Source organism: Staurois parvus, unplaced genomic scaffold, assembly GCF_062004578.1.
Source record: "Staurois parvus isolate SC_StPar_1 unplaced genomic scaffold, SC_StPar_1.0 ptg000137l, whole genome shotgun sequence".
In the NCBI taxonomy this organism is placed as follows: Eukaryota; Metazoa; Chordata; class Amphibia; order Anura; family Ranidae; genus Staurois; species Staurois parvus.
In genome coordinates, this window is record NW_028317933.1 from 1810267 (window position 1) to 1835410 (window position 25144).

General features: G+C 41.3%; 1 protein-coding gene across 3 annotated transcripts in view; it reads right to left on the bottom strand.

Moving 5' to 3' along the window:
• The window catches only part of TOX2 (TOX high mobility group box family member 2), a 219524-nt gene that overhangs the window by 11591 nt on the left and 182789 nt on the right, over positions 1-25144 (bottom strand). For 2 of the 3 annotated variants that reach the window (XM_089673239.1, XM_089673240.1), the window contains exons 4-7: positions 10795-11034; positions 4960-5187; positions 3199-3279; positions 2030-2425 (exon numbers count right to left, since the gene is read on the bottom strand). In XM_089673239.1, the coding sequence (XP_089529365.1) occupies positions 2030-2425; positions 3199-3279; positions 4960-5187; positions 10795-11034 (945 nt within the window). The remainder of the gene's footprint in view (positions 1-2029; positions 2426-3198; positions 3280-4959; positions 5188-10794; positions 11035-25144) is intronic. The other variant, XM_089673241.1, reaches the window with a different exon arrangement.

Below are 25144 nucleotides of genomic sequence, written 5' to 3' on the forward strand. Positions count from 1 at the left end.
CATCCCGAGACCACACGGCAATCCTGGTAGTCGTGGACCGCTTGTCCAAGATGGCCCACTTCATCCCGTTGAAGAAAACCCCCTCGGCGGCCGAGACCGCGCAAGTCTTCATTCGTGAGGTAGTCAGGTTACATGGGGTCCCTGAAGACATTGTCTCGGACCGAGGGGTCCAGTTCACGTCCAGATTCTGGAGGGCATTGTGCAAAGCCTTGGACATCAAATTATCTCTCTCCTCTGCGTTCCACCCTCAAACTAACGGTCAAACCGAAAGGAACAATCAGACCTTGGAGCAATACTTAAGATGCTATACCTCGTTTACTCAAGATGACTGGCTGCCACTTCTTCCTTTAGCGGAATTTGCGTATAACAACGCCCGCCACTCAGCAACAGGGCAGTCCCCGTTCTTTGCCAACTATGGCTTTCACCAGATTTGGTGTCGGAATGCCCAGTACCAGCAACACATGATGTGGTAACGTTCTTCGCTGCGAACAATAAGAAGCTTCAAGTGGCCATCAGTCGGGCCCAGGAAGACTACAGGAAAACATTCAACAGGAAACGGAGAGGAGATCTGGTATTGCGGCCTGGGGAGAAGGTTTGGCTGGCGACGTCCAATCTAAAGATGCTTTGCCCGTCAAAGAAATTGGGACCCAAATTTATAGGCCCCTTCTGCATTAAACGGATGGTTAACGAAGTAGCCTACGAACTCGCCCTCCCTGACACGCTCAAGATCCACCCGGTCTTTCATGTGTCCCTTCTGAAGCCTGTGGTCCCAGATGCCTTCCCTGACCGGGAATCTAGACCCCCGGAAGCGGTAACGGTCGAAGGAGAAGAAGAGTTCGAGGTTGAAACAATCCTGAAGTGTCGAAGGAGGGGAGGCCAGACCCAATTCCTTATCAAATGGAAGGGCTATGGTCCTGAGGACAATTCTTGGGAACCAGCCCATAATGTCCATGCACCCAGACTTGTCCGGAGGTTCTTTCGCGATCACCCGTGGTGGAGAGATCGGGTGGGCATCCGGAGGTTGCCCGTAGGGGGGGGGCAATGTCAGGGATCCCCTCAATCCCCGCCGCGTTGGTCCCGGCGCAGGCGCAGTATGCCGCCCGGCGCAGGGACTCGAGCACTGGTTCCGGGCCGGCCGCGGCGTTCGAGTTCGCGCATGCGCAGTAGAAGCCGCGGCCGCCCGCTGGGCACCAATGGCAGCGCAGGGCGGGATATTTAAACGACCCTGAGCTGTCATTCAGTGCCTTCTGGTCTTTCCTGCATCCTGAATCCTGTGAACCTGTACCCTGTAAGTTATTGACCCGGATTGTACCTGACCTTGCTGTTTCTCCTATTCTGACCCTTGCTTTGCCTGACCTCTCTCCTGAATGCCCCCTATTGGATTTGACCTGCTGTTGCTGACCTGGCGTGTGACCCGACCATTCTATGCCCGCTGCCTTGTACCTTGCCGCCCTCTCTGTTACCGACCCGGCCCGTCTGACCTTGCTCATCCATCCATCCATCCCGTGCAGCGGGGTCTTCTGACCTCCTCACATCAGACTCTTCCCCGTGGGAGCCCCTTGCGCATACTGCTACCACTGACGGGCGCACCCAGTAGCCACGACCTGGTCTCAGGAAGCTCCAAGTCCATCCCCACCATCAGGGGCTCTGGTGAACAAGCACCCTGGGACTTAGACTCCGTGCGCTGGGGACGCCTATTCAGTGGAGTGCTAGTAGTACCGCCGGGCGGTCCCTTACAGGGGCCCAGTAATGTGGCAAGTGGCCCAGTTTACTGGCAAGAAGTAAAGAATAGTTGTTATTTTCAGTTTGCAAAATGTAAGCATATACTAGTAAAAAATAGTAAATTAAAGAATGGTGAAGCAATAACGAAGAATTTATAGATTCCAAAAGACATGTATTGCATATGTATATTATAATAAAAACAAGAAATTAAAAAGTGGTTATGTTGCCTAAAACAACTAGAAAACGGCAGATAGAACATGGATGGTTTCTAGTCAAAATGAATAAGCATAAACATCTTTAGTCTCACCTGTTGACCTGTGGGAGATGAGCTCATCGGTGACTGTAGTCCAATGGAGGGGGGGAGGATGGAAGGTTGTGGTACTTGCTGCATATTCAGAGACTGATTGAGGAGAGAGCTGGGAGGGTGGCGCAAGTGCTGGTGGAGGGGAGGACTAATCTGGAAAGGGGGCGGAGGAGAGGCACTAAGGCTGGGCAACATTGATTTGGCATTGAGGGTTCGGGAAAGGCTGGGGTGAGGGTGGCCACGATAACTTGGCAATTCAGCTGGGGACAGAAAAGAGGCAAGGCCAGGGTAGGCGGAAGAGGGCTGTGGGGGCAGGTTATACATGGATTGTTTTGGGAGAATCATTTTGGAGGGCTGATTGGGTTGAGAATTCTTGGCTTCTCCTTGGTCAGTGTAGCTCTAAACAAAGACAAATAAATAAAATCAGACTCTGTTTTCACATTATACGTATGTAATCATTGAAATGATTAAAGACTGTATTTGTATGTTGTAATGTATAGATTTTTATAAATGTGCAAATACACAATGATAGCCTTGACCTTGCACTGGAAGGCGAGGCCTCCTGTGGAAGTACCAATAGCATTTGTTACCCATTGGTAGCATCAATTACATTTGCTACCCCTTGAAAGAACCAAATGCTATGTCTCCCCTTGGAAGTACCAATCACATTTATCACCCCGCAGAAGTACCATCTTAAATGCTTGTTTTTTTAACACGTTAATGATTGTTTAGATCAAAAACAAGATAGTAGCCCATGTGTGTCCAATTTTGCACACATTTGATGGTTAACAAATGCAAAAATCCAAATATTAACACCCAAAAAAGGCATTTTCCTGTTGAAAACATTAAAGGCCATAAAAAACTATGATGCCTTATATAATCTGTGATCATGTTCCAGATATACTGTACATATATATCTCTATCAGGGGCGGACTGACCATTTGGAAACTCAGGCACTGCCCGAGGGCCCGGGGTCAATAGGGGGCCCCATGAGATGCCCCTGGTACCTTTTTCATAGGCTTTTTTGAGTTTGGTCAAGGACACAGGGGCCCCATGATCCCCTATTGCCCGAGGGCCCCATGAGTTGTCAGTCCGCCCCTTAATCTCTATAATGTATGTGTTGTAGGGGAAGGTCCTGTAGGGTAAAGAATAGCAGTCTTTCTGACATTTACCTTGGAAACCAGGCTTGCCCTGTAGGCTGCAAGGGCCTTTAAATACTCTTTCTTTGCTGCTTCAGTCTTCCTCTTGTAGGCCTGCAATAAACACAAATTGTCATATATGAATCATAAATGATGAGTATACTACTTGCTTGTCCCTTTGCTGATTATGTTATTATTTATCCAATGCCTTGTGTGTGAAAACTAGAAGAGATTAAAAAAAAACTATATATGCAAGGTTTAACATTACTTTCAGATGTTTTCAAATGTAAACAGAACGTTTAACAGAAAGTAGCAAACCCATAAGAATGGCCCCTTGTTGCTGAATAGTACAGGTCTCCCTGCCTAAATTAAACCACCAGGCAGCTGTCACAACTCAGCTGACGCTACTCAGACCTAGAAATCTATTAGCCTTCAATGGTTTAATTGACTGGGCTGCATCATCATGAAGAAAGCCAGCTGTGAGCAGTGGTAGCCTCGTAGGGGTTCATTTACTAAAACCGTAGAGTGCACAATCAGGTGCAACCGTGCATGGTAGCCAATCAGCTTATAGCTTCAGCTTGTTTAATTAAGCTTTGACAAAAAACCTGGAAACCGATTAATTTTTATGCAGAGCTGCACCAGATTTTACACTCTCCAATTTTAGTAAATCAACCCAATAGTGTCTTTTGGCATTGTGCAAACAGCTGATTGGTTGGTTTTCTAATATAGAGACCCCTGATGTTCTGTGATAGTGGTTCTTCAATTTTTGTTGGAAAGAAGGAACCCTCATGAATGGATCATCCACACATTTTACATTATATTAAACACCAAAGAATTAGTGAATCTTTTCTTTTAAAAGAAAACTGTAATGAGGAAGTATAAAATCTTCCACTGGTGCTCGCTTCTTAGTTGTCATGCTGATTAAGTGGTTTTGGTAATTTATGGGTCAATGGCTCGGAACGAGTAGGCAGAACGGTAGTCCTGACTTCACTCTGACTTTCTTAATCTAAAAGATCGTCTCAAAGTATTGTTAAAAGAGACAGCCAGGAAACTAACATTTTCAGAAGGAAAAGGTCAACAATGGTAACATCTGTATTCCTTTTAGAGCAGGTTTCATTTAATGACATATAGACTAAAGGTTGTCACACTGACCTTTTGGTACCAATAAATTAAGTCACTTGCCCAAAAATAACATTCAGATAAGGATTTTTGACTTTCCTGATATCTATTTTTCTTCTATCTAGGTCATTGACTCACAAAATCAGACCAGAATAACAGCAGGGCAAATAGCTTTTTTCAAAGAAGGCCCCATAATGTTCAAAGACAAAGTTTATTTTAGGGTACTTTTGAGGGTAAACTCGGCTTCAAATGTCCCTTGGGGGTTGGTTTTGTTTTGTGCGTTTTTATTTTTTTGTGCATTTGTCAGCTATTTCTTATTTTACTTTTTTGACATTTTTTTCTGAGAAAAAATAGTACAGTAACAATAAAATGCACAAAAACTAAAGAAACATGGGAAGGCTTTCTTATACAATAAGTATAATTTTGTCAATCAAATTTTATCTAAGCAGAAAATATGTGAGTCTAATTTTGGCAAAATCATTGTACTCCTCTCTGCTCTGAAATGGAATGTTCCCTTTTCCACCCCCCCCCCCTTCAAGCATTATACAATGCTTATTGTGGGACCTCGTAGTATCTCCAAGGTTGATACACATATATATGGTCCATTCCTCAGCACTTGATTCTAATTTCCCTCAGTTATAATATTTCCAGTAGGTTATATCTAGAAGAGCTTACCTGTTTTTGTTCTTCCCCCAGGCTGTCCCACATTGATGCAACAATCTTGGACACATCGCCAAAGGTGGCATTAGGGTTCTGTCCTTTGATGGCTGCTTGAGTATCCCTAAAAAATAGGGCATAGGCAGAGACAGGTTTCTGGGGCTCATTGGGGTCCTTTTTCTTCTTCTTCTTCTGGTTCTTGGGTTTTTTACCAAGATCGGTGGAAGGTCTTTTTTCTCCAGCACCCTGCAAAAGAAACAACAGTCTTGCTATTAAAAGGTATGTACAGTTGGTTTTGGACATATTCTCTTTTTTTTATTATGGTCAGGACTAAAAAGAAAAAAAACATTTTCAACAACATTGTTCTTTTCTTTTTTTTATTCAGGTAAATAGGAAACATTGCATATAAAAAGTTATGTTATTCCCAGCTGGCAACTTGAGTTCTAGTCTCCTTTCACATCATTACTTTTTAGCGTAAATGGCCTGTTGTTCACAAAACTCAACAAGATTGATTTCCTAGATTGTAAGCTCCAAGGAGCAGGGCCCTCCTATTCCTCTTGTATTGAACTGTATTGTTGCTGTATTGTCTCCCGTTATATTGTAAAGCGCTGAGCAAACTGTTGGCGCTATATAAATCCTGTATAATAATAATAATAAATTACAAAAAGAGTTGAGAATATTCATGCACTAAATTGTATAAATATTCACCTCAAGTATCCAATCATGTGAAAACAAATCCCTGTTTACTTATTTCATCTACTTGTGATGAGATAAGTGAATAATCACACAAATTAATTGTGTAAATATTTTCAATTCCTTATGTAACAACTTCAAAGAGTCATCACAACAGTGATTCCTCCCGTATCAGATGGCCCAAAGTTTCAATCAGACAAAGGGAGCTGAACAGCAAGCTGTTCTGCTGGGTTGTTTCTTTGAAATGCCCATAGTGCTCTGGGAACCCTTTGTTATATATTAAATGCTTATCTATTTTTAGTAAAACATAAAAGTTATAAAAATAATATACATATAATAAAATAAAACCATCACAGATTAGCTTTTAAAGCAGAACTATAGTATATTTCAGTAAACACATGTTTTGACATATTACTATAACATTTACTATAAATATTTTTGAGTTTTTTGCTTGTCTGCTGCTCTATATTTTTGGGTATTTTATGAACAGAAATTGAAGTGCTCCCTGTTAGGTAATATTATCAACATCCTGCCTTAAAGTGCATATAATTTTTTTTTAGTTTTGAATAGATTGGGAATGCGTTAAAACCCTACCAGGTTTTCATTCCACATCCACGTTGGAGAGATTCTCTCATTTTTTGTGCTGGTGAACATTTTTACTGGGAGAGTAAGAGTAAATCCAACATTTTAAAGTTGTCACCAGAGCAGGAATAGAGGGTTCTAGTGAAAAATTGATTTCCTTTCATTTTGGAGAGAGCTTACTTTCTGTTGTATCTCTTGGACAGGAAGTGAGGGGAAATTTCCTCAATGGGACACCAAGAGCAAAAAAAATGGTGGGGGCTTTAGATAACTGCACATGCACTGCTGCCACCAGACATTAATAATGTCAGGTTCTAAAGATTTGTTTAATGATGGGCAGATTTGTATTCCTTTCTCAAAGTGGCTTCTGTCCACTTAAAACCACACCTTATACCAAATCTATTGTTTTCAGATCTGACCCAAAGAGAGCAACAGTAAAGCACAGTCATTGTGCAGTACTACTAAACAGGAAACAGTGTCTATAAATCTGTAATGAGTACATATGGCCAAACCCGTGTACATATATATTTCTAAAATATTAATGCAAACAAACACAGATGAGAACATTTGCTTTAAAATGATCACATTCACTTATACTTCTACAAAAAAAAAATACAAGAACAATAAATTCTGTGTGTGTGTATATATATATATATATATATATATATATATATTAAAGGACATCTGTGCTTAGAAAAAGATGTAGTGTGCTAAAGCCCTTCTGAAAAGTTAGTTGCCTGGCTATCTCTGGCATCAATTTTTGAACCAACCTAGAACAAATATGAAAAGGATATGATATGATAAGGAGATCTACAACTGTAGTCTATGCATTTATCTCAGCTTCGTATTCCTTGAACTCCTGATCTGATAATGGTACGGGTCAACAACTCAGAAAGTATTAATGCGTAAGGATTTGCATGACAGGCAAGAAAGTGATCAGCAATCTCAGCCTCCCCGTGTCTCCTGAAACAGGTTTCCAATGAACAGGAACTCAAAATTCAAGCAAAGGAACCCGTAACTGAAGTAGTAGGTTTGCTGGATAGCCTGCCTTCTCTGATGCTGATACCTACCTTCTGCACTCACCTACTGCCACCCTATTCGCCCTGTGGAACTCTGTGAAGTGCCAGTACTGCCAAGTACGGGGGTGTGTGGCTCTTTTATCCCCCACTCATGCAGTTCCAGATGCCTTAGCAGCCAATCTATAGACCTGAGTACTAATGTGGGAGTGGGTGCTGTCAAGTGGGGGTGTATTCTAACCCTTTGTAATCTCTGAACCACAGCCAACCTGAAACTTACAAAGAATCTTACAAGGTTTTGGCAGGTGAATCTTACAAGGTTTTGGCAGGTGAATAAGGCAGCAAGGGAGTGAATGGAAGTAACTATCAGGAACAAAGGGGAGGGCTATCCAGCAAATCAGTTACTTTGTCAAGAATGGACAAAAGTAAAGGTTCACTTTAAATAAAAGCTTTTCCATTAAAGTGTTCACCGTTTCAAAAAAAATAAAAAGGTGAATCAACATTGTACACCTTATTGTGCCCCTGATTTCCACTGTACTTTCCTCCCGGGATGTTGAGCTGTCCTTGCAGACGATGCAGTGGTCTGAGGATCTGAAATCCCCATTCTTCTCCCTCTTCTCTGTGTAGTGCTTGCAAGATAGACCAGAGCAATCCTGATTGGTCAGTGCTTGACCAGCTATGTGGGCACTGACAGCTCAGCATTCCAGGAGTTACGTACAGTGGGGACCTGGAGCTGGGGGGTGAGAAGGATGTACAGTGTTGCTTCACCTTTTCATTTTTTTCTAAAAATGCGAACTAACACTTTACGTTATTAGGACACTATTTAAAAATAGCGTCTTCTTTTGCATAGCAGGCCTTTGTGTCCAGCAGTATTTCCAACATACGTGACCATAAAGAAAGACTGCAGTTTCTTGCTATTCTCCTTACTTGCCCCACATTATTGAAAAAAAAAAACTTTTAAAGTGGATCTACGGGTGAAATTGAAAATTAAATGTCTCATGCAGTCTTTCACCAGCACCAATTTTTTGTTTTTTAAGTCCTCCCATTGTTTTGTTACCTGTTGATTCTGCCAGTAGACCTGATATTTTTACACTTCCTTTAACAGACCAAACTATCCAGTAACAATGACAGTTACAGAGTTGGGATAAACCATGTAACACAGTCGGAGGGTGTTTACAATGCTCAGCTTTTATTTGTATTCTTTGGGTATGCTTTGCCAAAGGCAAGAAAAAGTTACTGTTACTGCTTAGAAAGTCTTTAAAGCGGAACTAAACCCTCCCATCCTTTTCAGGCAAGGGAGCTGCCATCTTAGCCTCTGTTTGATCTGCAACTGCCATCATGTTGCACATGTGATCAGTAATGACAGCTATTTGACGGTTTGACAGTCTGGTTGAGAGCACAAGCAAAGGTGACAGCTTACTCGGCATGCTGGGAATGTAACTGTTTTTGAAACCATTAAAGTGGAACTAAACCCATCAATTTAAGCCCTCATGCACATGGGACATTTTAATAATGCTGGTAATGTTAGCTGTGTAATGTCATGTTAAAAATGTGAGTTTTTCAACTTTGTTTTAGAGTTTTTGCATTAGCGTTTATCAGAAATTTGCGGTTTTTAGCATTTTCTCTAACCAAAAACACTGGTTTGCAGCGTTTTACCGCATTTTTTAGCGTTTTACAGCTGAAAAACACTTCTAGAAACCCACTAGTCTTGGGGATTTTTTTTAAGCCAAAAACCGTCCCGGCCGAAAAACATTGATTACAATCTATGTGTGTATGGACACATAGGATAACTTGCGGGGGGGTTTACTAACTGTAGAAAAAACCATCAAAAGCCAAAAACAGCCACTGTAAAAAAGTCAAGTTTGCATGAGGACTTACAGTTTCAAAAAACAGTTACATTCTCAGCAAGGGCCATAAATGTAACTGTCACATTTGCTTGTGCTCCCAACCAAACTGTCAAACCATCAAATGGCTGGTGTCATAACTGATCACATGGGCAGCACCATGGCAGTTGAGACTAAAAACAATAGGAGGGTTTAGTTCCACATTAAATCCATGGCTTTAGATCCTGTCACACGTTCCTGCACATTGATCCAGCGCCAGGTTTTACCTCCTGCCTCAGTTGCTCGGGTTCCTGCCTATCTGCCCTTAACCTAGGTATTATTAAGGCTTTAAATGGGGATATCCTCCTGCGCTTATATGGATGGTGAGAACTAGATAGCTGCTACCATTCAACTTAAACCAATAAGTGTAACATATATATGAAAAATTATACATAGCGCTTCACTAATGTTTTATATATTATTAAGGCTTTGCACCTCTGTGTAAGTGTTTGAGCAACTTGTCTCCATGTAGGAGCCGTACCCCTCTGATTCCTATGGTGTTCACCGCCATTTCAGTACTCTCATATATTCATGTCGTTTGATCCTGTCTTTGTTCTCAGTGTTTTCCCTCTGGCTGTGCAGTTATATTCCCTTTGGTTTCTGTCCATGGATTCCTTCATCCCCTGTTGTGTGTGTGTCCTTCTCAGCATTGTTTCTTGTTGTTTGTTTGCCTTCGGTCCTTTCCAGTTTTCTGCAGTAGGTTACCTTGCTTTCTAGTATCCTTGTCCTTCCAGCGTGCCGTTTGGTTGAGAGAGGCAACATGGGGGCTGCCACCAGGAGGATATTTAGAATTTGAGCTGCCCTAGGCAACACAAAAAATCTGCCACCCCCCTGCACACTACGGCCCCTGCACAACCCCCATGATGAGAGACTCACCATCACAGCGGCTCCCTTCCCGAAGTGTCACTGACACTCCCATGGTTCCCTCGCAGCAAATACATCCTTGGTAGCGCAACATCCACACCTCCAGTGGCTCTGGTGAAGACCAGGTAGCTCCTTAGATCCTGCAACTCTGACACACCACTGTTTGTGTGCTTTCACACAGCTCCAGCATCTGCGAGGACTGGTACCCAGCTACAGTCCCAGGTGGTCTTACCCCCTGAATGTGACAGATCTCCTTTAAATGGTTTGCCTCCTACTCTATTTAAAACTACATGTCCATCCAAGCCTTTCCTGTCCCACAAGGTGACAATGCTGCAGTGTAATTTCACTACCTAACAAACAATGTAGTCACTCTATTACAAGAAGTGGATAAATAATGGATCTACTGGCAGGATCAATCGGAAATAAAATTTAATGTCACAAGCTTTCATGAATAATTTCATTTTGTCTAATATTGAAAATGCTGCCTTATGGACACTAGATGGAGATGACAATCATAGGAAATAAACTTATTAGACAAAATACGGGAATTATTTGTGATGGCTGTGTGAATGCTTGTGACATTTGTACAGCATTTTTTTTTTCAATAAAAAGACTCCTTAGTGTATGTTTTTTGTTGTTCTTTTGCCCATAGTTGCACTTTATTCGCCCCAACTGCAGAACTGAATTTGTGTCACTTGTTCCTTACATATAATTTAATCAAGGGACACAATGGATGCCATGCAGGCAAAAAGATTCAACATTCCGAACCTTGGAATTACAGTCTGATAATGACTGAGCAAACGATCTACGAGTTGTACCTTATAGTGAGAATCAGTGTCCTCCTCTTGGGTGGAGCTAGAAGGTGAGGGAGTGGCTGATTTACTACCAGGTGGGGAGGGAGAGCCATGTGTAACTGCACTCTTCATTCCCATTTGTGAGATAAGCTGCGATTGGCTGAGAGCGGTCATGTGACTGGGGAGCATTCCGGACCGGTTTATCAGTGAAACTTGATGGTTGGGGTCATAAGAGGATCCTTCAGAGTGTACCAGCTCCTGTATCTGGGGGCACAAAGAATAACAGTGTATGAGTGGACAGGTAATAAGGTAGAAGAATACCTTGGCTGCCTATTTCAGTCCATTAAGCCAGAATGCCTCTAGATGTCAGGGGTGTTAGATACATGTCCGATAAGTAACCAAAGTTAAAAAAAAAAAAAAAAAAGGAAAAAAAAGCAAAATCTATGTGTGTGGCCCCGCCTCCGCTGTCCATCATAATTAATCTGTGCTCCCCAATACAATCTTTGCTGTATACCTGTTAGTTCAAGGAATGGGAACATTATAAATAGTATTACATAAAAAACATTGTTTTCCCGAGCTTTATTTGCAGCTATAGCATGTGGTCATTTTGTTTCAAACAATGTTTAGTGGAGTTAACTACATATGTCTTGCAGCGCCGTATCACAGCCTAATCTTCTTTAATTATCAATTAATGACCCATTAGCAGCCTGACAGAGCTACAAAGTGAATAAATGAATAATCCCGCTGATTAGCATAGTTAACGGCGGCGGCGGTGGCATTCACAATATTGCTTGCTGCGCTGGATTCTAGCAGCATGTTTTATAACACAAGAGTAAACTAATAAATAAAAAAACACATCAAATTTAGTCCTGTGGTGGAGTATTTTTTAAGAGGTGCATGCAACTAAAAGGGTTTTCGTACCCCAGAGCAGCCAATCAAATCCTCTCTTTTCAGTTTCTAGTGCTGCAGGTTAGATAATAAGAAGAATTTGATTGGCTGCTACAGGCAATTTTTTTCTGTCCGCTATGTCCAGGGTGACAACATCCAACCTAAGACTGCATTCACACCAGAGCGTTCCGTGAACATGTGACAACTGAATGCCCAAACCAGTACATGAGCTACTTTGGCGCGTTTGTTGCATGTATGGCAGCCCATTGAAATGAATGGCCTGCCTTATGCACATAGCTCCCAACTGTCCCTGATTTCGAGGGACTATCCCTCATTTGGAACAAAGTCCCTCTGTACCTCTTTCTTCCTTATTTGTCCCTCATTTTGGTCTGATCTCTATAATTGTATAGAAAATGCATTATTTATCTAGCAAAAAGTATTTTACAGTGCTAAACCTTTCATCCAATTTCTAAATTGCTGCATATGGATATTTCCAAAGCAAAGGTAAAGGAATAGTAGTGGTCAAAAAATTACTTGGGGGTTTAACCACTTGCCTACCGGGCACTTATAGCCCCCTTCTTTACCAGGCCAATTTTCAGCTTTCAGCGCTGTCGTATTTTGATTGACAATTGCGCAGTAATGCAAGATTGTACCCATATGAAATTTTTATCATTTTCTTTCTCACAAATAGAGCTTTCTTTTGGTGGTATTTAATTGCCGCTCGGCGCTTTACTTTTTGCGCTATAAACAAATAAAGTGAAAAAAATGTGAAAAAAAAGTTTCTTTGTTTCTATTATAAAATTTTTCAAACAGGTAATTTTTCTCCTTCACTGATGTGCATTGATGAGGCAGCACTGATGGGCACTAATAGGCAGCACTGATGGGCACTGATAGGCAGCACTAATGAGGTTGCACGGATAGGCGGCACTGATAGGCAGCACTAATAAGATGTCACGGATAGGCGGCACTGATAAGTGGCACTGACTGGCATCACTGCTGGGCACTGGCTGGTGGCACTGCTAGGCATTGACTGGCGCAACTGCTGGGCACTGACTGGCACAACCACTGGGCACTGACTGGCAGCACTGCTGGACTGCACTGCTGGGCACCGGTGGGTGGCACTGGTGGGCACAGGTGGGTGGCACTGATGGGCACATGTGGGTGGACACAGGTAGGTGGCACTTCTGAGCACAGGTGTGTGGCACTGCTGGGTGGCACAGGTGGGTGCACTGCTGGGCACAGGTGGGCAGAACTGGTGGGTGGCACTGCTGGGCACCGATCATCAGGGCACTGATCATCAGTGCCCTGATGATCGGTGCCGATCCTCGCTCTGACAACTGCCTGTTCTCGGCAGTACTTTCCTCACGCTCTGACAGCTTGAGGAAAGTGCAGCCGAGAACCGGCAATTGCATTTCCCGGTGATCAGCATGTCATTGAACACGGCTGATCACGTGGTAAAAGGCCGCTGTGATTGGCCCTTTACCACATCACGTGATCAGCTGTGTCCGTAGGACACAACGATCACAGAGATTGCTGGGTGCGCGCCCCCGGGGGCGCGCAGGAGAGTGCGTTCTGGGAGGACGTCATATGACGCCCCCCCAGAACTGGCCGGCTGCAGTGTAACCGTCATTCGGCTATCTGCGGTCGGCAAGTGGTTAAACAACAATTTTTTTTGTAATTCTCCTTTAAGGGGGCATGGCGGGGGGGGGGGGTATGTCCTATGCCTACATACTTTTGGTAATAGGTGTCCCTCATTCCCATCTCAGAAAGTCGGGAGGTATGTATGCATGTAGCATGAACATGCATGGAAACATTGAAACTTAGCCTAAGAGTAAAAGTGAACCTGTGATCAGTATATAAGAGTTGAACTAAGTAAATAAGCTTTAGAGCCCCACTTCTGGCAGGGAAATGAATTATCCTTGTAGTACGGCCTCTCACACTGCAAAGGTAAAATGTTCATTAAAGGGTTAGTTCACCTTTTCATGAGCGGTGGTGATTCCCTGTGCTGCCAGTGTAGCAGTCCGCACACAGCAATACACAGCCCCGGAGTGAGTATCCATCATAATGCTCCCAATGGCAAGCCCTCATTGGTCAGCACAGTCACATGACCATGCTGACCAATGAGAAGCACATTTGAGGCTTCATCTTCATGTAAGGTGTCACAGAAGAAAGAAGTGCTTCTTATTGAGCATCATGATCATGTGGCTGAGCTGACCAATGAGTGCTTGCCATTTCAAGCATTATGATGGATACCTGCTCCATGGCTGTGTACAGTGTGCGGACTACTACACTGGCAGCATGAGATATTACGACCATTATGTGTAGTGGGGGTGGCAAGGATATTTAGAGTGAGTTCATTTTTCATGAAAAGGTGAACTATTTGTGTGACCAGTCGCCTCTTCTCTAATCCACTCTGGCTAGTGGCCATTGAAGCCATCAAGTACAATGCAGGGCCAATAGTCATTCCTTGTATGTGAGGATTGTATGGCTCATCCAGATCCTCAACAATTGAAGAGACTCTGTCTCTAGATATAACGAACATGTAACCCTTGCAGTGCAAGGGAGGAGAACTGCATTGGTAGATTTAGATTTTTCAAAAATCCTGGATTTCAGCTTTAAAACAAACCCTTGGTGACCTCTGTAGCTGAAGACAGTGGGGATCAATTTGTCCTCAAATTTCATGACCATTCATGCTCTCAGCAGCTCAGCTCCTCATGCTCCCACATTCCGGAGCATCCACTCCATGTTTAAATAAATTACTACAAGGCTGGAAGGGTGTTAAATCATATCCAAGAGATGGTTGAATTGAGCTGCTGAGTTACTTCTGGAAAAGGGGAGCAGGGTGAGCTGAGCTGCTGAGTCACAGCGGGAGAGGGGAGCAGGGGGAGCATAGCTTCCGTGTCACTATTTTTATGACTTTAATGCTTCTGCTTTCAATCTTGAGGATGAATTGCTCCATAGTGCCTGCAGTTACAGAGGCCAGTTGGGGAACGTTTTAAAGCTGATTTGTTACTGCTTGTTAAGTCTATGAAATTTGAATGTTCAGAGTCCAGAGTCACTTTAAAAATGTTTTCTAATTTAGAAGATGCTATTTTCATACCTTTTGTTAGATGTGGTAATTGTTTTCTAGAAATGTGTAAATACTGATTTTTGAATTGTAGTCTTTTTTTCATATACTGTAAATGTATATTTTTAGATCTGAGCGCCATTCACACAGAGGCTTCTTCCACATGCATGAACTTCCTCCACTGAACTGCAACATTTTTGAATCTCGATCTAACTTTTATTTTAATAAATATACATCCTCATGTACTAAAGTCTGACCATGATAATATCATGCATTCTGCACCATTGTCTTTGAATAGTCATGCTGCAATACCAAGACTCTCCTGCAGGTGGATTTTCAGCTAGAATCTGGAATCAAAGTTCCAAAATTGAAAAGAGAGCCTGCATAGTAGAAAAATACCTCTCTATTCAGTAAAGCTGTCAAATTTTAATTCATACCGCTTGATCCTGGCTATTTGAATCTTAACACCTTCTATTAGGTGAAATATATCCTATAAAACATTCCCTACTATGGAGCTTCCCCGTACATGGAGATGGAGCTGTCTTCACGTGCAGAGTAATGGCTGCTTACACTCAGGTGCCCAGCTGCTATTGTTAAACCAGCAAGCATTTAATTGAAACAAACGACCATAATAATGGTACATTATCTCCGCAGGCTTGAAGCCATAACAGTTTTAATTATTGAGTTAAGAGTCAAACTAATTTATCCGTTAAAATAACAGGAGCGCCTTTGCTGGCTCTGATCGGCTTATTAGGAGCGGGAATATCAGGGGAACAGCGGGACAAGACTGTGAGACGCACAGGCGCTTGTTCCTCTATTCATGATACGGCCTGATTTCACCGACTGAAGTAATTATTTTACCTTAATAGGGACTTTGGCTGACACTGGCCACAGTGTTTAAAGCAATGGCAGAAATCAGAATTGTCACCCATATTAAACCGAATCCAGCTATCTTTTTTTCTGGGATAGATGACAACCAGAAAATAAGTGATGGTGGTTGCTAGTGGAACCATGAACCCTGTTCCTTTTTTTTTTAGTTTTTATACCTTAGTCCAGCGTTTTTCAACCACTGTGCCGCGGCACACTAGTGTGCCGTGAGATATTGTCTGGTGTGCCGTGGGAAAAATTCCAATTTCATCTGTAACATGTGGCTTCGGCTCACAAATAGACCAATCATTAGAATCTAATGATTCAGTGGTCGGCAAGCCGCGGCTCGCGAGCCACATGCGGCTCTTTACCCAGTCTAATGCGGCTCTTCTGTGTGCCGGGCGCCTGCTCCCCTCCCTCCTCTCGGTCGGCCGCTCCCCTGCCTCCTCTCGGTTGGCAGCCCCAAAAGTCCGCGCGGACCTTTTAATCCGGCTTGCGGATGTGGCTGTCAGGATGTGTGTAGGCGGGGCAGCGTGCCGAACGTGAGGGGAGGGGAGCTAGGCTCCTCTCACAGTCCGCCCTGAAGACCCGAACGGCGCGGGAAGACAGCGAGAGGAACGCAAAAGGTAAGTGAATTGACACGGGGGACTTGGCTTACTAGAAGGGGGGGGGGGAATAGTACTGTGGGGGATGAAATACTATATGAGGGATGAATTACTTTATGAGGGATGAAATACTATATGGGGGGATGAAATACTATATGGGGGATGAATTACTATATCAGGGATGAATTACTATATGAGGGATGAAATACTATATGGGGGGATGAAATACTATATGGGGGGATGAAATACTATATGGGGGGATGAATTACTATATGAGGGATGAAATACTATATGGGGGGATGAAATACTATATGAGGGATGAAATACTATATGGGGGATGAATTACTATATGAGGGATGAATTACTGTATGAGGGATGAAATACTATATGGGGGGATGAAATACTATATGAGGGATGAAATACTATATGAGGGGATGAAATACTATATGGGGGGATGAAATACTATATGGGGGATGAAATACTATATGAGGGATGAAATACTATATGAGGGATGAAATACTATATGAGGGATGAATTACTATATGAGGGATGAAATACTATATGGGGGGATGAAATACTATATGGGGGGATGAAATACTATATGGGGGGATGAAATACTATATGAGGGATGAATTACTATATGAGGGATGAAATACTATATGGGGGGATGAAATACTATATGGGGGGATGAAATACTATATGAGGGATGAATTACTATATGGGGGGATGAAATACTATATGAGGGATGAATTACTATATGAGGGATGAAATACTATATGAGGGATGAAATACTATATGGGGGGATGAAATACTATATGAGGGATGAAATACTATATGGGGGGATGAAATACTATATGAGGGATGAAATACTATATGAGGGATGAATTACTATATGGGGGATGAAATACTATATGAGGGATGAAATACTATATGGGGGATGAAATACTATATGGGGGATGAAATACTATACGGGGGATGAAATACTATACGGGGGATGAAATACTATACGAGGGATGAAATACTATACGGGGGATGAATTGCTATGGGGGATGAATTACTATATGGGGGATGAATTACTATGGGGGATGAATTACTATATGGAGGATGAATTACTATATGGGGGATGAATTACTATATGGGGGATGAATTACTATGGGGGATGAATTACTATGGGGGATGAATTACACTATGGGGGATGAATTACACTATGGGGGATGAATTACTATATGGGGGATGAATTACTATGGGGGATGAATTACTATATGGGGGATGAATTACTATATGGGGGATTAATTACTATGGGGGATGAATTACTATATGGGGGATTAATTACTATGGGGGATGAATTACTATGGGGGATGAATTACTATATGGGGGATTAATTACTATGGGGGATGAATTACTATGGGGGATGAATTACTATATGGAGGATGAATTACTATGGGGGATGAATTACTATATGGGGGATTAATTACTATGGGGGATGAATTACTATATGGGGGATTAATTACTATGCTTACTATGGGGGAATATTACTATACTTACTATGGATGACACATACACATCATTCATCTACTCTTGGTCCGGCCCCCGGGTCCAATTATAAAATACTTTATTATTTCATAATAAAGTAATTATAAAATAATTTCTTTGTGTTTGATTCCTATTCAAGAGAATTACTTTATATATAGTCAATATAGGCACAGAGGTAAATTTTTTTAACATTTTCTAATGGTGGTGTGCCTCGTGATTTTTTTCATGAAAAAAGTGTGCCTTTGCACAAAAAAGGTTGAAAAACACGCTTAGTCTAATATATTTTGAGGTATAATACCAGCTTGGGATTTGGAAAAAGTGGGGTTGATTTACCACTGTTGGATTTTTTTGGTGTCTAAATCCCCGTCATAGAGATTTTCCTTACCATCCTAAACTAGGATGTTTCTGGATTCTGGAGACAATTCCTGATTTTAGGGGGTTTTCCCCAGCAAAAAAGTATCAAGAGATTCATCCCCAGTTCTCCAATGGCATCCCCGGTCCATGGTGACAATTCGCCTTGCAACATTATGCTTGGGAGGTACTCTGTGCTTCACTTATTTTTGACCTCTACACTCTGTGCCTTATTTAATCCTAGCCCCTTCACTCTGTGTAATACATACTCTTGATCCAGAGAAGAGTAGGCTCAGGTTTTCTTTAACTATATCTCTTTAGGCCCCTCCCATTGTTAGCACAATTTGGCCATATGCACCATTTGGCACATCATGCTCCACCTCTGCACCACCTATTAAAAGTGGGCATGGTCAGTAGGGTGTCCCCAGACTTCATTTTAAATATCTGGTCACGTTGTCCTGGTGGCCACTGTAACTTACAGGATGTCAGAACAGAATAGAAACAATACAAAATTGGCAGAGGTTCTAACCCTTCACACTCTAGCCCAAAAAAACCTCAAAATGTTTGCTTGGTGTATGGGGAAGATCTCAGAGGTGGGTCTCCTCGTCTGGGCGCATATTTGACTTGCTGTCCTTGGTTTGCCTGAATTATTGTTTTTTTTCGTACAAGCTCCACCCTTTCTGTTGTGATTAGTTTGGTAAAACTATATATCATTGGATGCTGCATATGGTTTGTTTTATATGCACAGTTACTCAGATGCACCCCCTGTTGTGAACGAGCCCTCAGTGATAAACTTTTTGCAACATTTTGACGAGGCACAAGCTTGTCTTCCTCAGGACCATTACCCTCCACATATGTTGACATCATCAAGTGTACTTGATAAAGCCATTATATGTGGGTGGTAATGATGGCAAAGGTTGAAGAAAGCCTGAAGAAAGTGAGCCGGAGGAAGACTAGCCAGAAGAAGATGAGCCTGAGGAACATGAGCCTGAGGAAGACAAGATCATCAACATAAACTTTATGTATGCGTGTTGTATCTTCCCTGTGCAGTGGCAACCACTGGAATATATATATATATATATATATATATATATATATATATATATATATAAATTCCAGCCTTTCTCAGCCAGGATTTCGTGAAACCCTAGGGTTCCTCCAGAGGTTGCTAGGGGTTCCTTGAGGAAGGGACAATTTCTACTACTTGAATTTTAAACCCATTATCCTTTTAGCTATTTATAAAACAGGCCATACAGTAAGCAATTTTCTTTAATGCAACCATGGGTTGCAAGAAAAAATATTACTTGATTCCCACATCAACCCAGTCAGTGTTGATGGAGGAATCCCTCCCACGGAAGCTTTTGCATTCTGACAGCAGGAGGTTTCCCAGCTGTCAGAATACAATGCTCACTATAGCCACTGGCACTGACTGAATGAAAGAAAAAAAAACCCGGCAGGCTGGTTGTACTGAAGTCTATTGATGGATCGACTTCAGTACAACCAGCCTGCCCATAGATGGATCAAAATACGGCCAGTCTCTGCTGAACCAGCCAAATTTTGATCTATGGTTGGCTTAAGAGTGGGATTCTTCCAGCTGACCACGATTGTAAGGAGCATTCTTCACCTTGACCACCAATAATGTACAGTGAGCTGCAGATACAGTCATTTTTAGAACGGGTTCCCTGAGATCGGAACATTTTTAAAGGTTCCTCTACTATAAGAAGGTTGAGACAGGTTGCCTTATACATAAAAAAAGCTTTAATTAGTGACAAAGTGTTTAAAAATAATAATATATAAAGACCCAAACATTTATAATAACACTGTTACAAGAGAGTAGAAAAAAACGTTCCGTAGCCAAAATATAAAGTCTGTAATTCTCGTGCACATCCTTTGTGGTATTCACACTACATTACAGAGAGCAACCAAACACGCCTGTCACAAATAACACACAAACAACTCCTGGGTTAGATTGTCAAACCTTTGTTATGCAAACCCCGAGACACCACAGACAATAGCATGGTTTGCTTGATGAAAATGTCTGGTGTCCACACTGTACATTCTCCAGTGTATGTCATTGCCTTGCAGCCTGATAGCGTTCAAATTAAATCACAACCCCACAGTATATAAAAAAATGCAATTTAACCCAGCTATGGATTCCTTACAAATTCCTTACTTTTTGAAAATGCTGCCAGTATAATTACCAGATCTCCTTATATATTAGCGCCACATAAATTCCTGTATACTAGAACTCTCCTTTTATATTAGCGTCATGTAAATTCCTGTATACTAGAATTCTCCTTTTATATTAATGCCACATAAATTCCTGTATATTAGAACTCTCCTTTTATATTAGCACCACATAAATTCCTCTATACTAGAATTCTCCTTTTATATTAGCGTCATGTAAATTCCTCTATACTAGAACTCTCCTTTTATATTAGCGTCATGTAAATTCCTGTATACTAGAACTCTCCTTTTATATTAATGCCACATAAATTCCTGTATATTAGAACTCTCCTTTTATATTAATGCCACATAAACTCCTGTATACTAGAACTCTCCTTTTATATTAATGCCACATAAACTCCTGTATACTAGAACTCTCCTTTTATATTAGCGTCATGTAAATTCCTGTATATTAGAACTCTCCTTTTATATTAGCGTCATGTAAATTCCTGTATACTAGAATTCTCCTTTTATATTAATGCCACATAAATTCCTGTATATTAGAACTCTCCTTTTATATTAGCGCCACATAAACTCCTGTATACTAGAATTCTCCTTTTATATTAGTGCCACATAAATTCCTGTATATTAGAACTCTCCTTTTATATTAGCAGCATGTAAATTCCTGTATACTAGAATTCTCCTTTTATAATAATTCCACATAAATTCCTGCATACTAGAACTCTCCTTTTATATTAATGCCACATAAATTCCTGTATATTAGAACTCTCCTTTTATATTAGCGCCACATAAATTCCTCTATACTAGAACTCTCATTTTATATTAGCGTCATGTAAATTCCTGTATACTAGAATTCTCCTTTTATATTAATGCCACATAAATTCCTGTATACTAGAACTCTCCTTTTATATTAGCGTCATGTAAATTCCTGTATACTAGAACTCTCCTTTTATATTAGCGTCATGTAAATTCCTGTATATTAGAACTCTCCTTTTATATTAGCGTCATGTAAATTCCTCTATACTAGAACTCTCCTTTTATATTAGCGTCATGTAAAATCCTGTATATTAGAACTCTCCTTTTATATTAGCGTCATGTAAATTCCTGTATACTAGAACTCTTCCTTATATATTAGCGTCCAGGGGCGGACTGACAACTCATGGGGCCCCCGGGCAATAGGGGATCATGGGGCCCCTGTGTCCTTGCCCAAACTCAAAAAAGCCTTTGAAAAAGGTACCAGGGGCATCTCATGGGGCCCCCTACTGACCCTGGGCCCTCGGGCAGTGCCCGAGTTTCCAAATGGTCAGTCCGCCCCTGTTAGCGTCATGTAAATTCCTGTCTACTAGAATTCTCCTTTTATATTAGCGTCATGTAAATTCCTGTATACTAGAACTGGAAGGGCAATAAATGTCAGCCAATCAGGCTTTCCTGTTTTTTAGAGTGGTGTCAGTCTAAAAATGGGAACTGTCTGATGAGAGAGCAGCTCAAATAACCTCACCAGTCTGGTAAGACTCCCCACTATCCAATCAGCAGATTGGGGGCGGGTCAGTGACCAAGCTGTATTGCATGAATGCAAAGGATGAAAAGTAAAGTCACAGATCTGACAAAGTAGCAGTGCTGTTAAACTCATAGGACTCACTGGACAAAATGATAAAATCCATTGTCAGGTAATGAGTTCACATCAGGGGCGGACTGACAACTCATGGGGCCCCTGGGCAATTGGGGATCATGGGGCCCCTGTTTCCTTGCCCACACTGAAAACACACGCAAAAAAGCCTATAAAAAGGTACCAGAAGCATTTTATGGGGCCCCCTACTGACCCCGGGCCCTCGGGCAATGCCCGAGTGCTCTAATGGTCAGTTTGCCCCTGGTTCACATATATTTATTTCCATCAAGAGAAAAGGGTGTTTTAAGGCATCTTGTAGCTAAACCACAAATCAAGATGAGTGTCTAGAAATAGAGGTAAGTAAAGAGATAAAATGGAGTGCTGCTTATGTTGGGCTTTAGTAAATACATTGTACAAAATGAATTTTAAAAAAAAGGCAATAAACTGATTAAAATTATTATCCATATACAGTTCTCAGAATTAATATTATAATACAGGATTTATATCGCGCCAAAAGTTTACGCAGCGCTTTACAACAAAAGGGCAGACAGTATAACTACAATTCAAATTAATACAGGAGCAGGGGTGGACTGACAACTCATGGGGCCCCCGGGCAATAGGGGATCATGGGGCCCCTGTGTCCTTGCCCACACTCAAAAAAACCTTTAAAAAGATACCAGGGGTATCTCATGGGGCCCCCTACTGACCCCGGGCCCTCGGGCAGTGCCCAAGTGCTCAAATGGTCAGTCCGCCCCTGTGCAGGAGGGATCAGAGGGCCCTGCTTGCTAGAGCTTACATGCAATAACTTTTGTGAAAATGAACTTTTACACCCTTTCTAAATAATAGGAGTGTATTAAAAATTATTTTCAGACCTATTTATCCTATCCTTGTGAAATTGCATGTACCTTCATTCTGTGTTAATGGGACAAAAAAGCAAATGTTAATAGGCTATTTTGTCTCCAGGTTGAATGTTTTTTTATACAGTGATTCAGGAATGTACAGCATTATGGCCACTAGATGGTGCTGACGATCATAGTAATTTATTTCCTATGATCATCAGCTCCATCTAGTGGGCAAATGTATTTTTTTTCTACTTCACTCTATTCTGTATCAATGAAATTATCAACCTAGAGAGAAAAAAAACGTAATAATCGTTATTGTAAATTCCTGTATACTAGAACTCTCCTTTTATATTAGCGTCATGTAAATTCCTGTCTACTAGAACTCTCCTTTTATATTAGCGTCATGTAAATTCCTGTCTACTAGAACTCTCCTTTTATATTAGCGTCATGTAAATTCCTGTCTACTAGAACTCTCCTTTTATATTAGCGTCATGTAAAATCCTGTATACTAGAACTCTCCTTTTTATATTCGCATCATGTAAATTCCTGTATACTAGAACTCTCCTTTTATATTAGCGTCATGTAAATTCCTGTATACTAGAACTCTCCTTTTATATTAGCGTCATGTACATTCCTGTATACTAGAACTCTCCTTTTATATTAGCGTCATGTACATTCCTGTATACTAGAACTGGAAGGGCAATAAATGTCAGCCAATCAGGCTTTAATCAGTAATTTATTTCCTATGATCATCAGCTCCATCTAGTGGGCAAATGTATTATTTTTCTACTTCACTCTATTCTGTATCAATGAAATTATCAACCTAGAGAGAAAAAAAACTTAATAACATTTGTTAACAAAGAACAAATGTACATTCACTGGATGTATACTTCAGAATTCTTTTTGTATAAATGTACCCCATAATGTTTAGTGGCTATTTCTTCTTATTCTACAGTATGCTGGGCAGCTCACAAAGGGAGTTTTGCAATATAAAAATAAATCTACTCTAAAATGTACATAGCTTGTAAATGTCACTGCCAGCTGATCTCTGCTTGGTTTCAGAACAGGCATCAGGAGTGAGGTATTTCCCTTAGCATTAATGTAATTCGTGTGCACATTGCAATTCTTCTCAAGTACGGTACCTACAAAATGGATCAATAGACTACAAAATATAATGGAATTACATTATATGTAATAAAAGTAATAATATTTTAAAGGGTACAAGCCACTTTTTAAAGGACAAGAGCCTTGTGTTATTTATATAATCAAGAAATATTTAATTATAATAAAACCTAACTGCGTGCATTATAGATTAGAGCACGAACAGGCTCACCGATAAGGCAAAAATTAGCAAAGTGCAGTCACCCGAAACAACCAATCAGAAATGATCTTTTAGGGATATCTCCACTTGTAGGAACATGCTAACTGAATAATGCACTTGGTTATGGACGACATTTTCAATCCTAAACTACCATACAATCATTGTACAATCAACTTTAGATTACCAAAGCTATGTTAATAGGAAGACCAACCTAACCTATCCAATCAATTTGTATCCAGATGGGCAGGCTCTTGCACTACGTGGTTGTTGGTAGATCTAAAGTCGGTTGCACTGTCAAACTGCAACATATTATTATTATTATACAGTATTTATATAGCGCCAAAAAGTTTGCTCAGTGCTGTACATTATAGTACATGAGACAATACAGTAACAATACAATACACGAGGGGTTCGAGGGCCCTGCTCTTTGGAGCTTACAATCTAGGATATGGTTAGCTTTAATCAACAAACATGACCCAGCAATGGTCCAACTTTCCCATGTCAAATAAAGGAAACAACCAGTGTGTTCTGTTATTACTCTATGGCAGTTTTTCTCAACCGGGGTTCCTCCAGAGGTTGCTAGGTTGCAATGAGCAATTTCTGCCTCTTAGATAAGTTCCCACTGACACCACTGATCTTTTTAGCTAAGACCCTAAGACCGGAAAGTTAATTCAAGGATTCCTCTGTGTTGAAAAGGTTGAGAAAGATTGGTCTATGGCCTTGGTGCCTGACCTTCAGCCCTGGGTCACATGTGGCCCTTTCACACTTTTTGTGTGGCCCTCAGGGACCTTGAAGTCAGTAGTCTGTGTTTAGGTGCTTACTCAGGTCAGTATAGGAAAATATTCTTCACACTGGATTCTACTAGTCAATGGTTTGGTTTATTCCTTTCACACCATCTTCCTTTTTTCCATGCTATCCGACACTTTTCTCTTTTCTTGTTTTTTTTCCTTTGGTATCTTATAATGGATCTTACTTAGAAAAATATTAAATGTGGCATAAGTCACTGATAGAGGGGCCACAGATAGCAAAACTGTGGAAGCACTGATTTGAAATTACTAACAGCCCTTAACTGTCTCCAGATGCATGTCTCCAGTCTCTAACAACTCT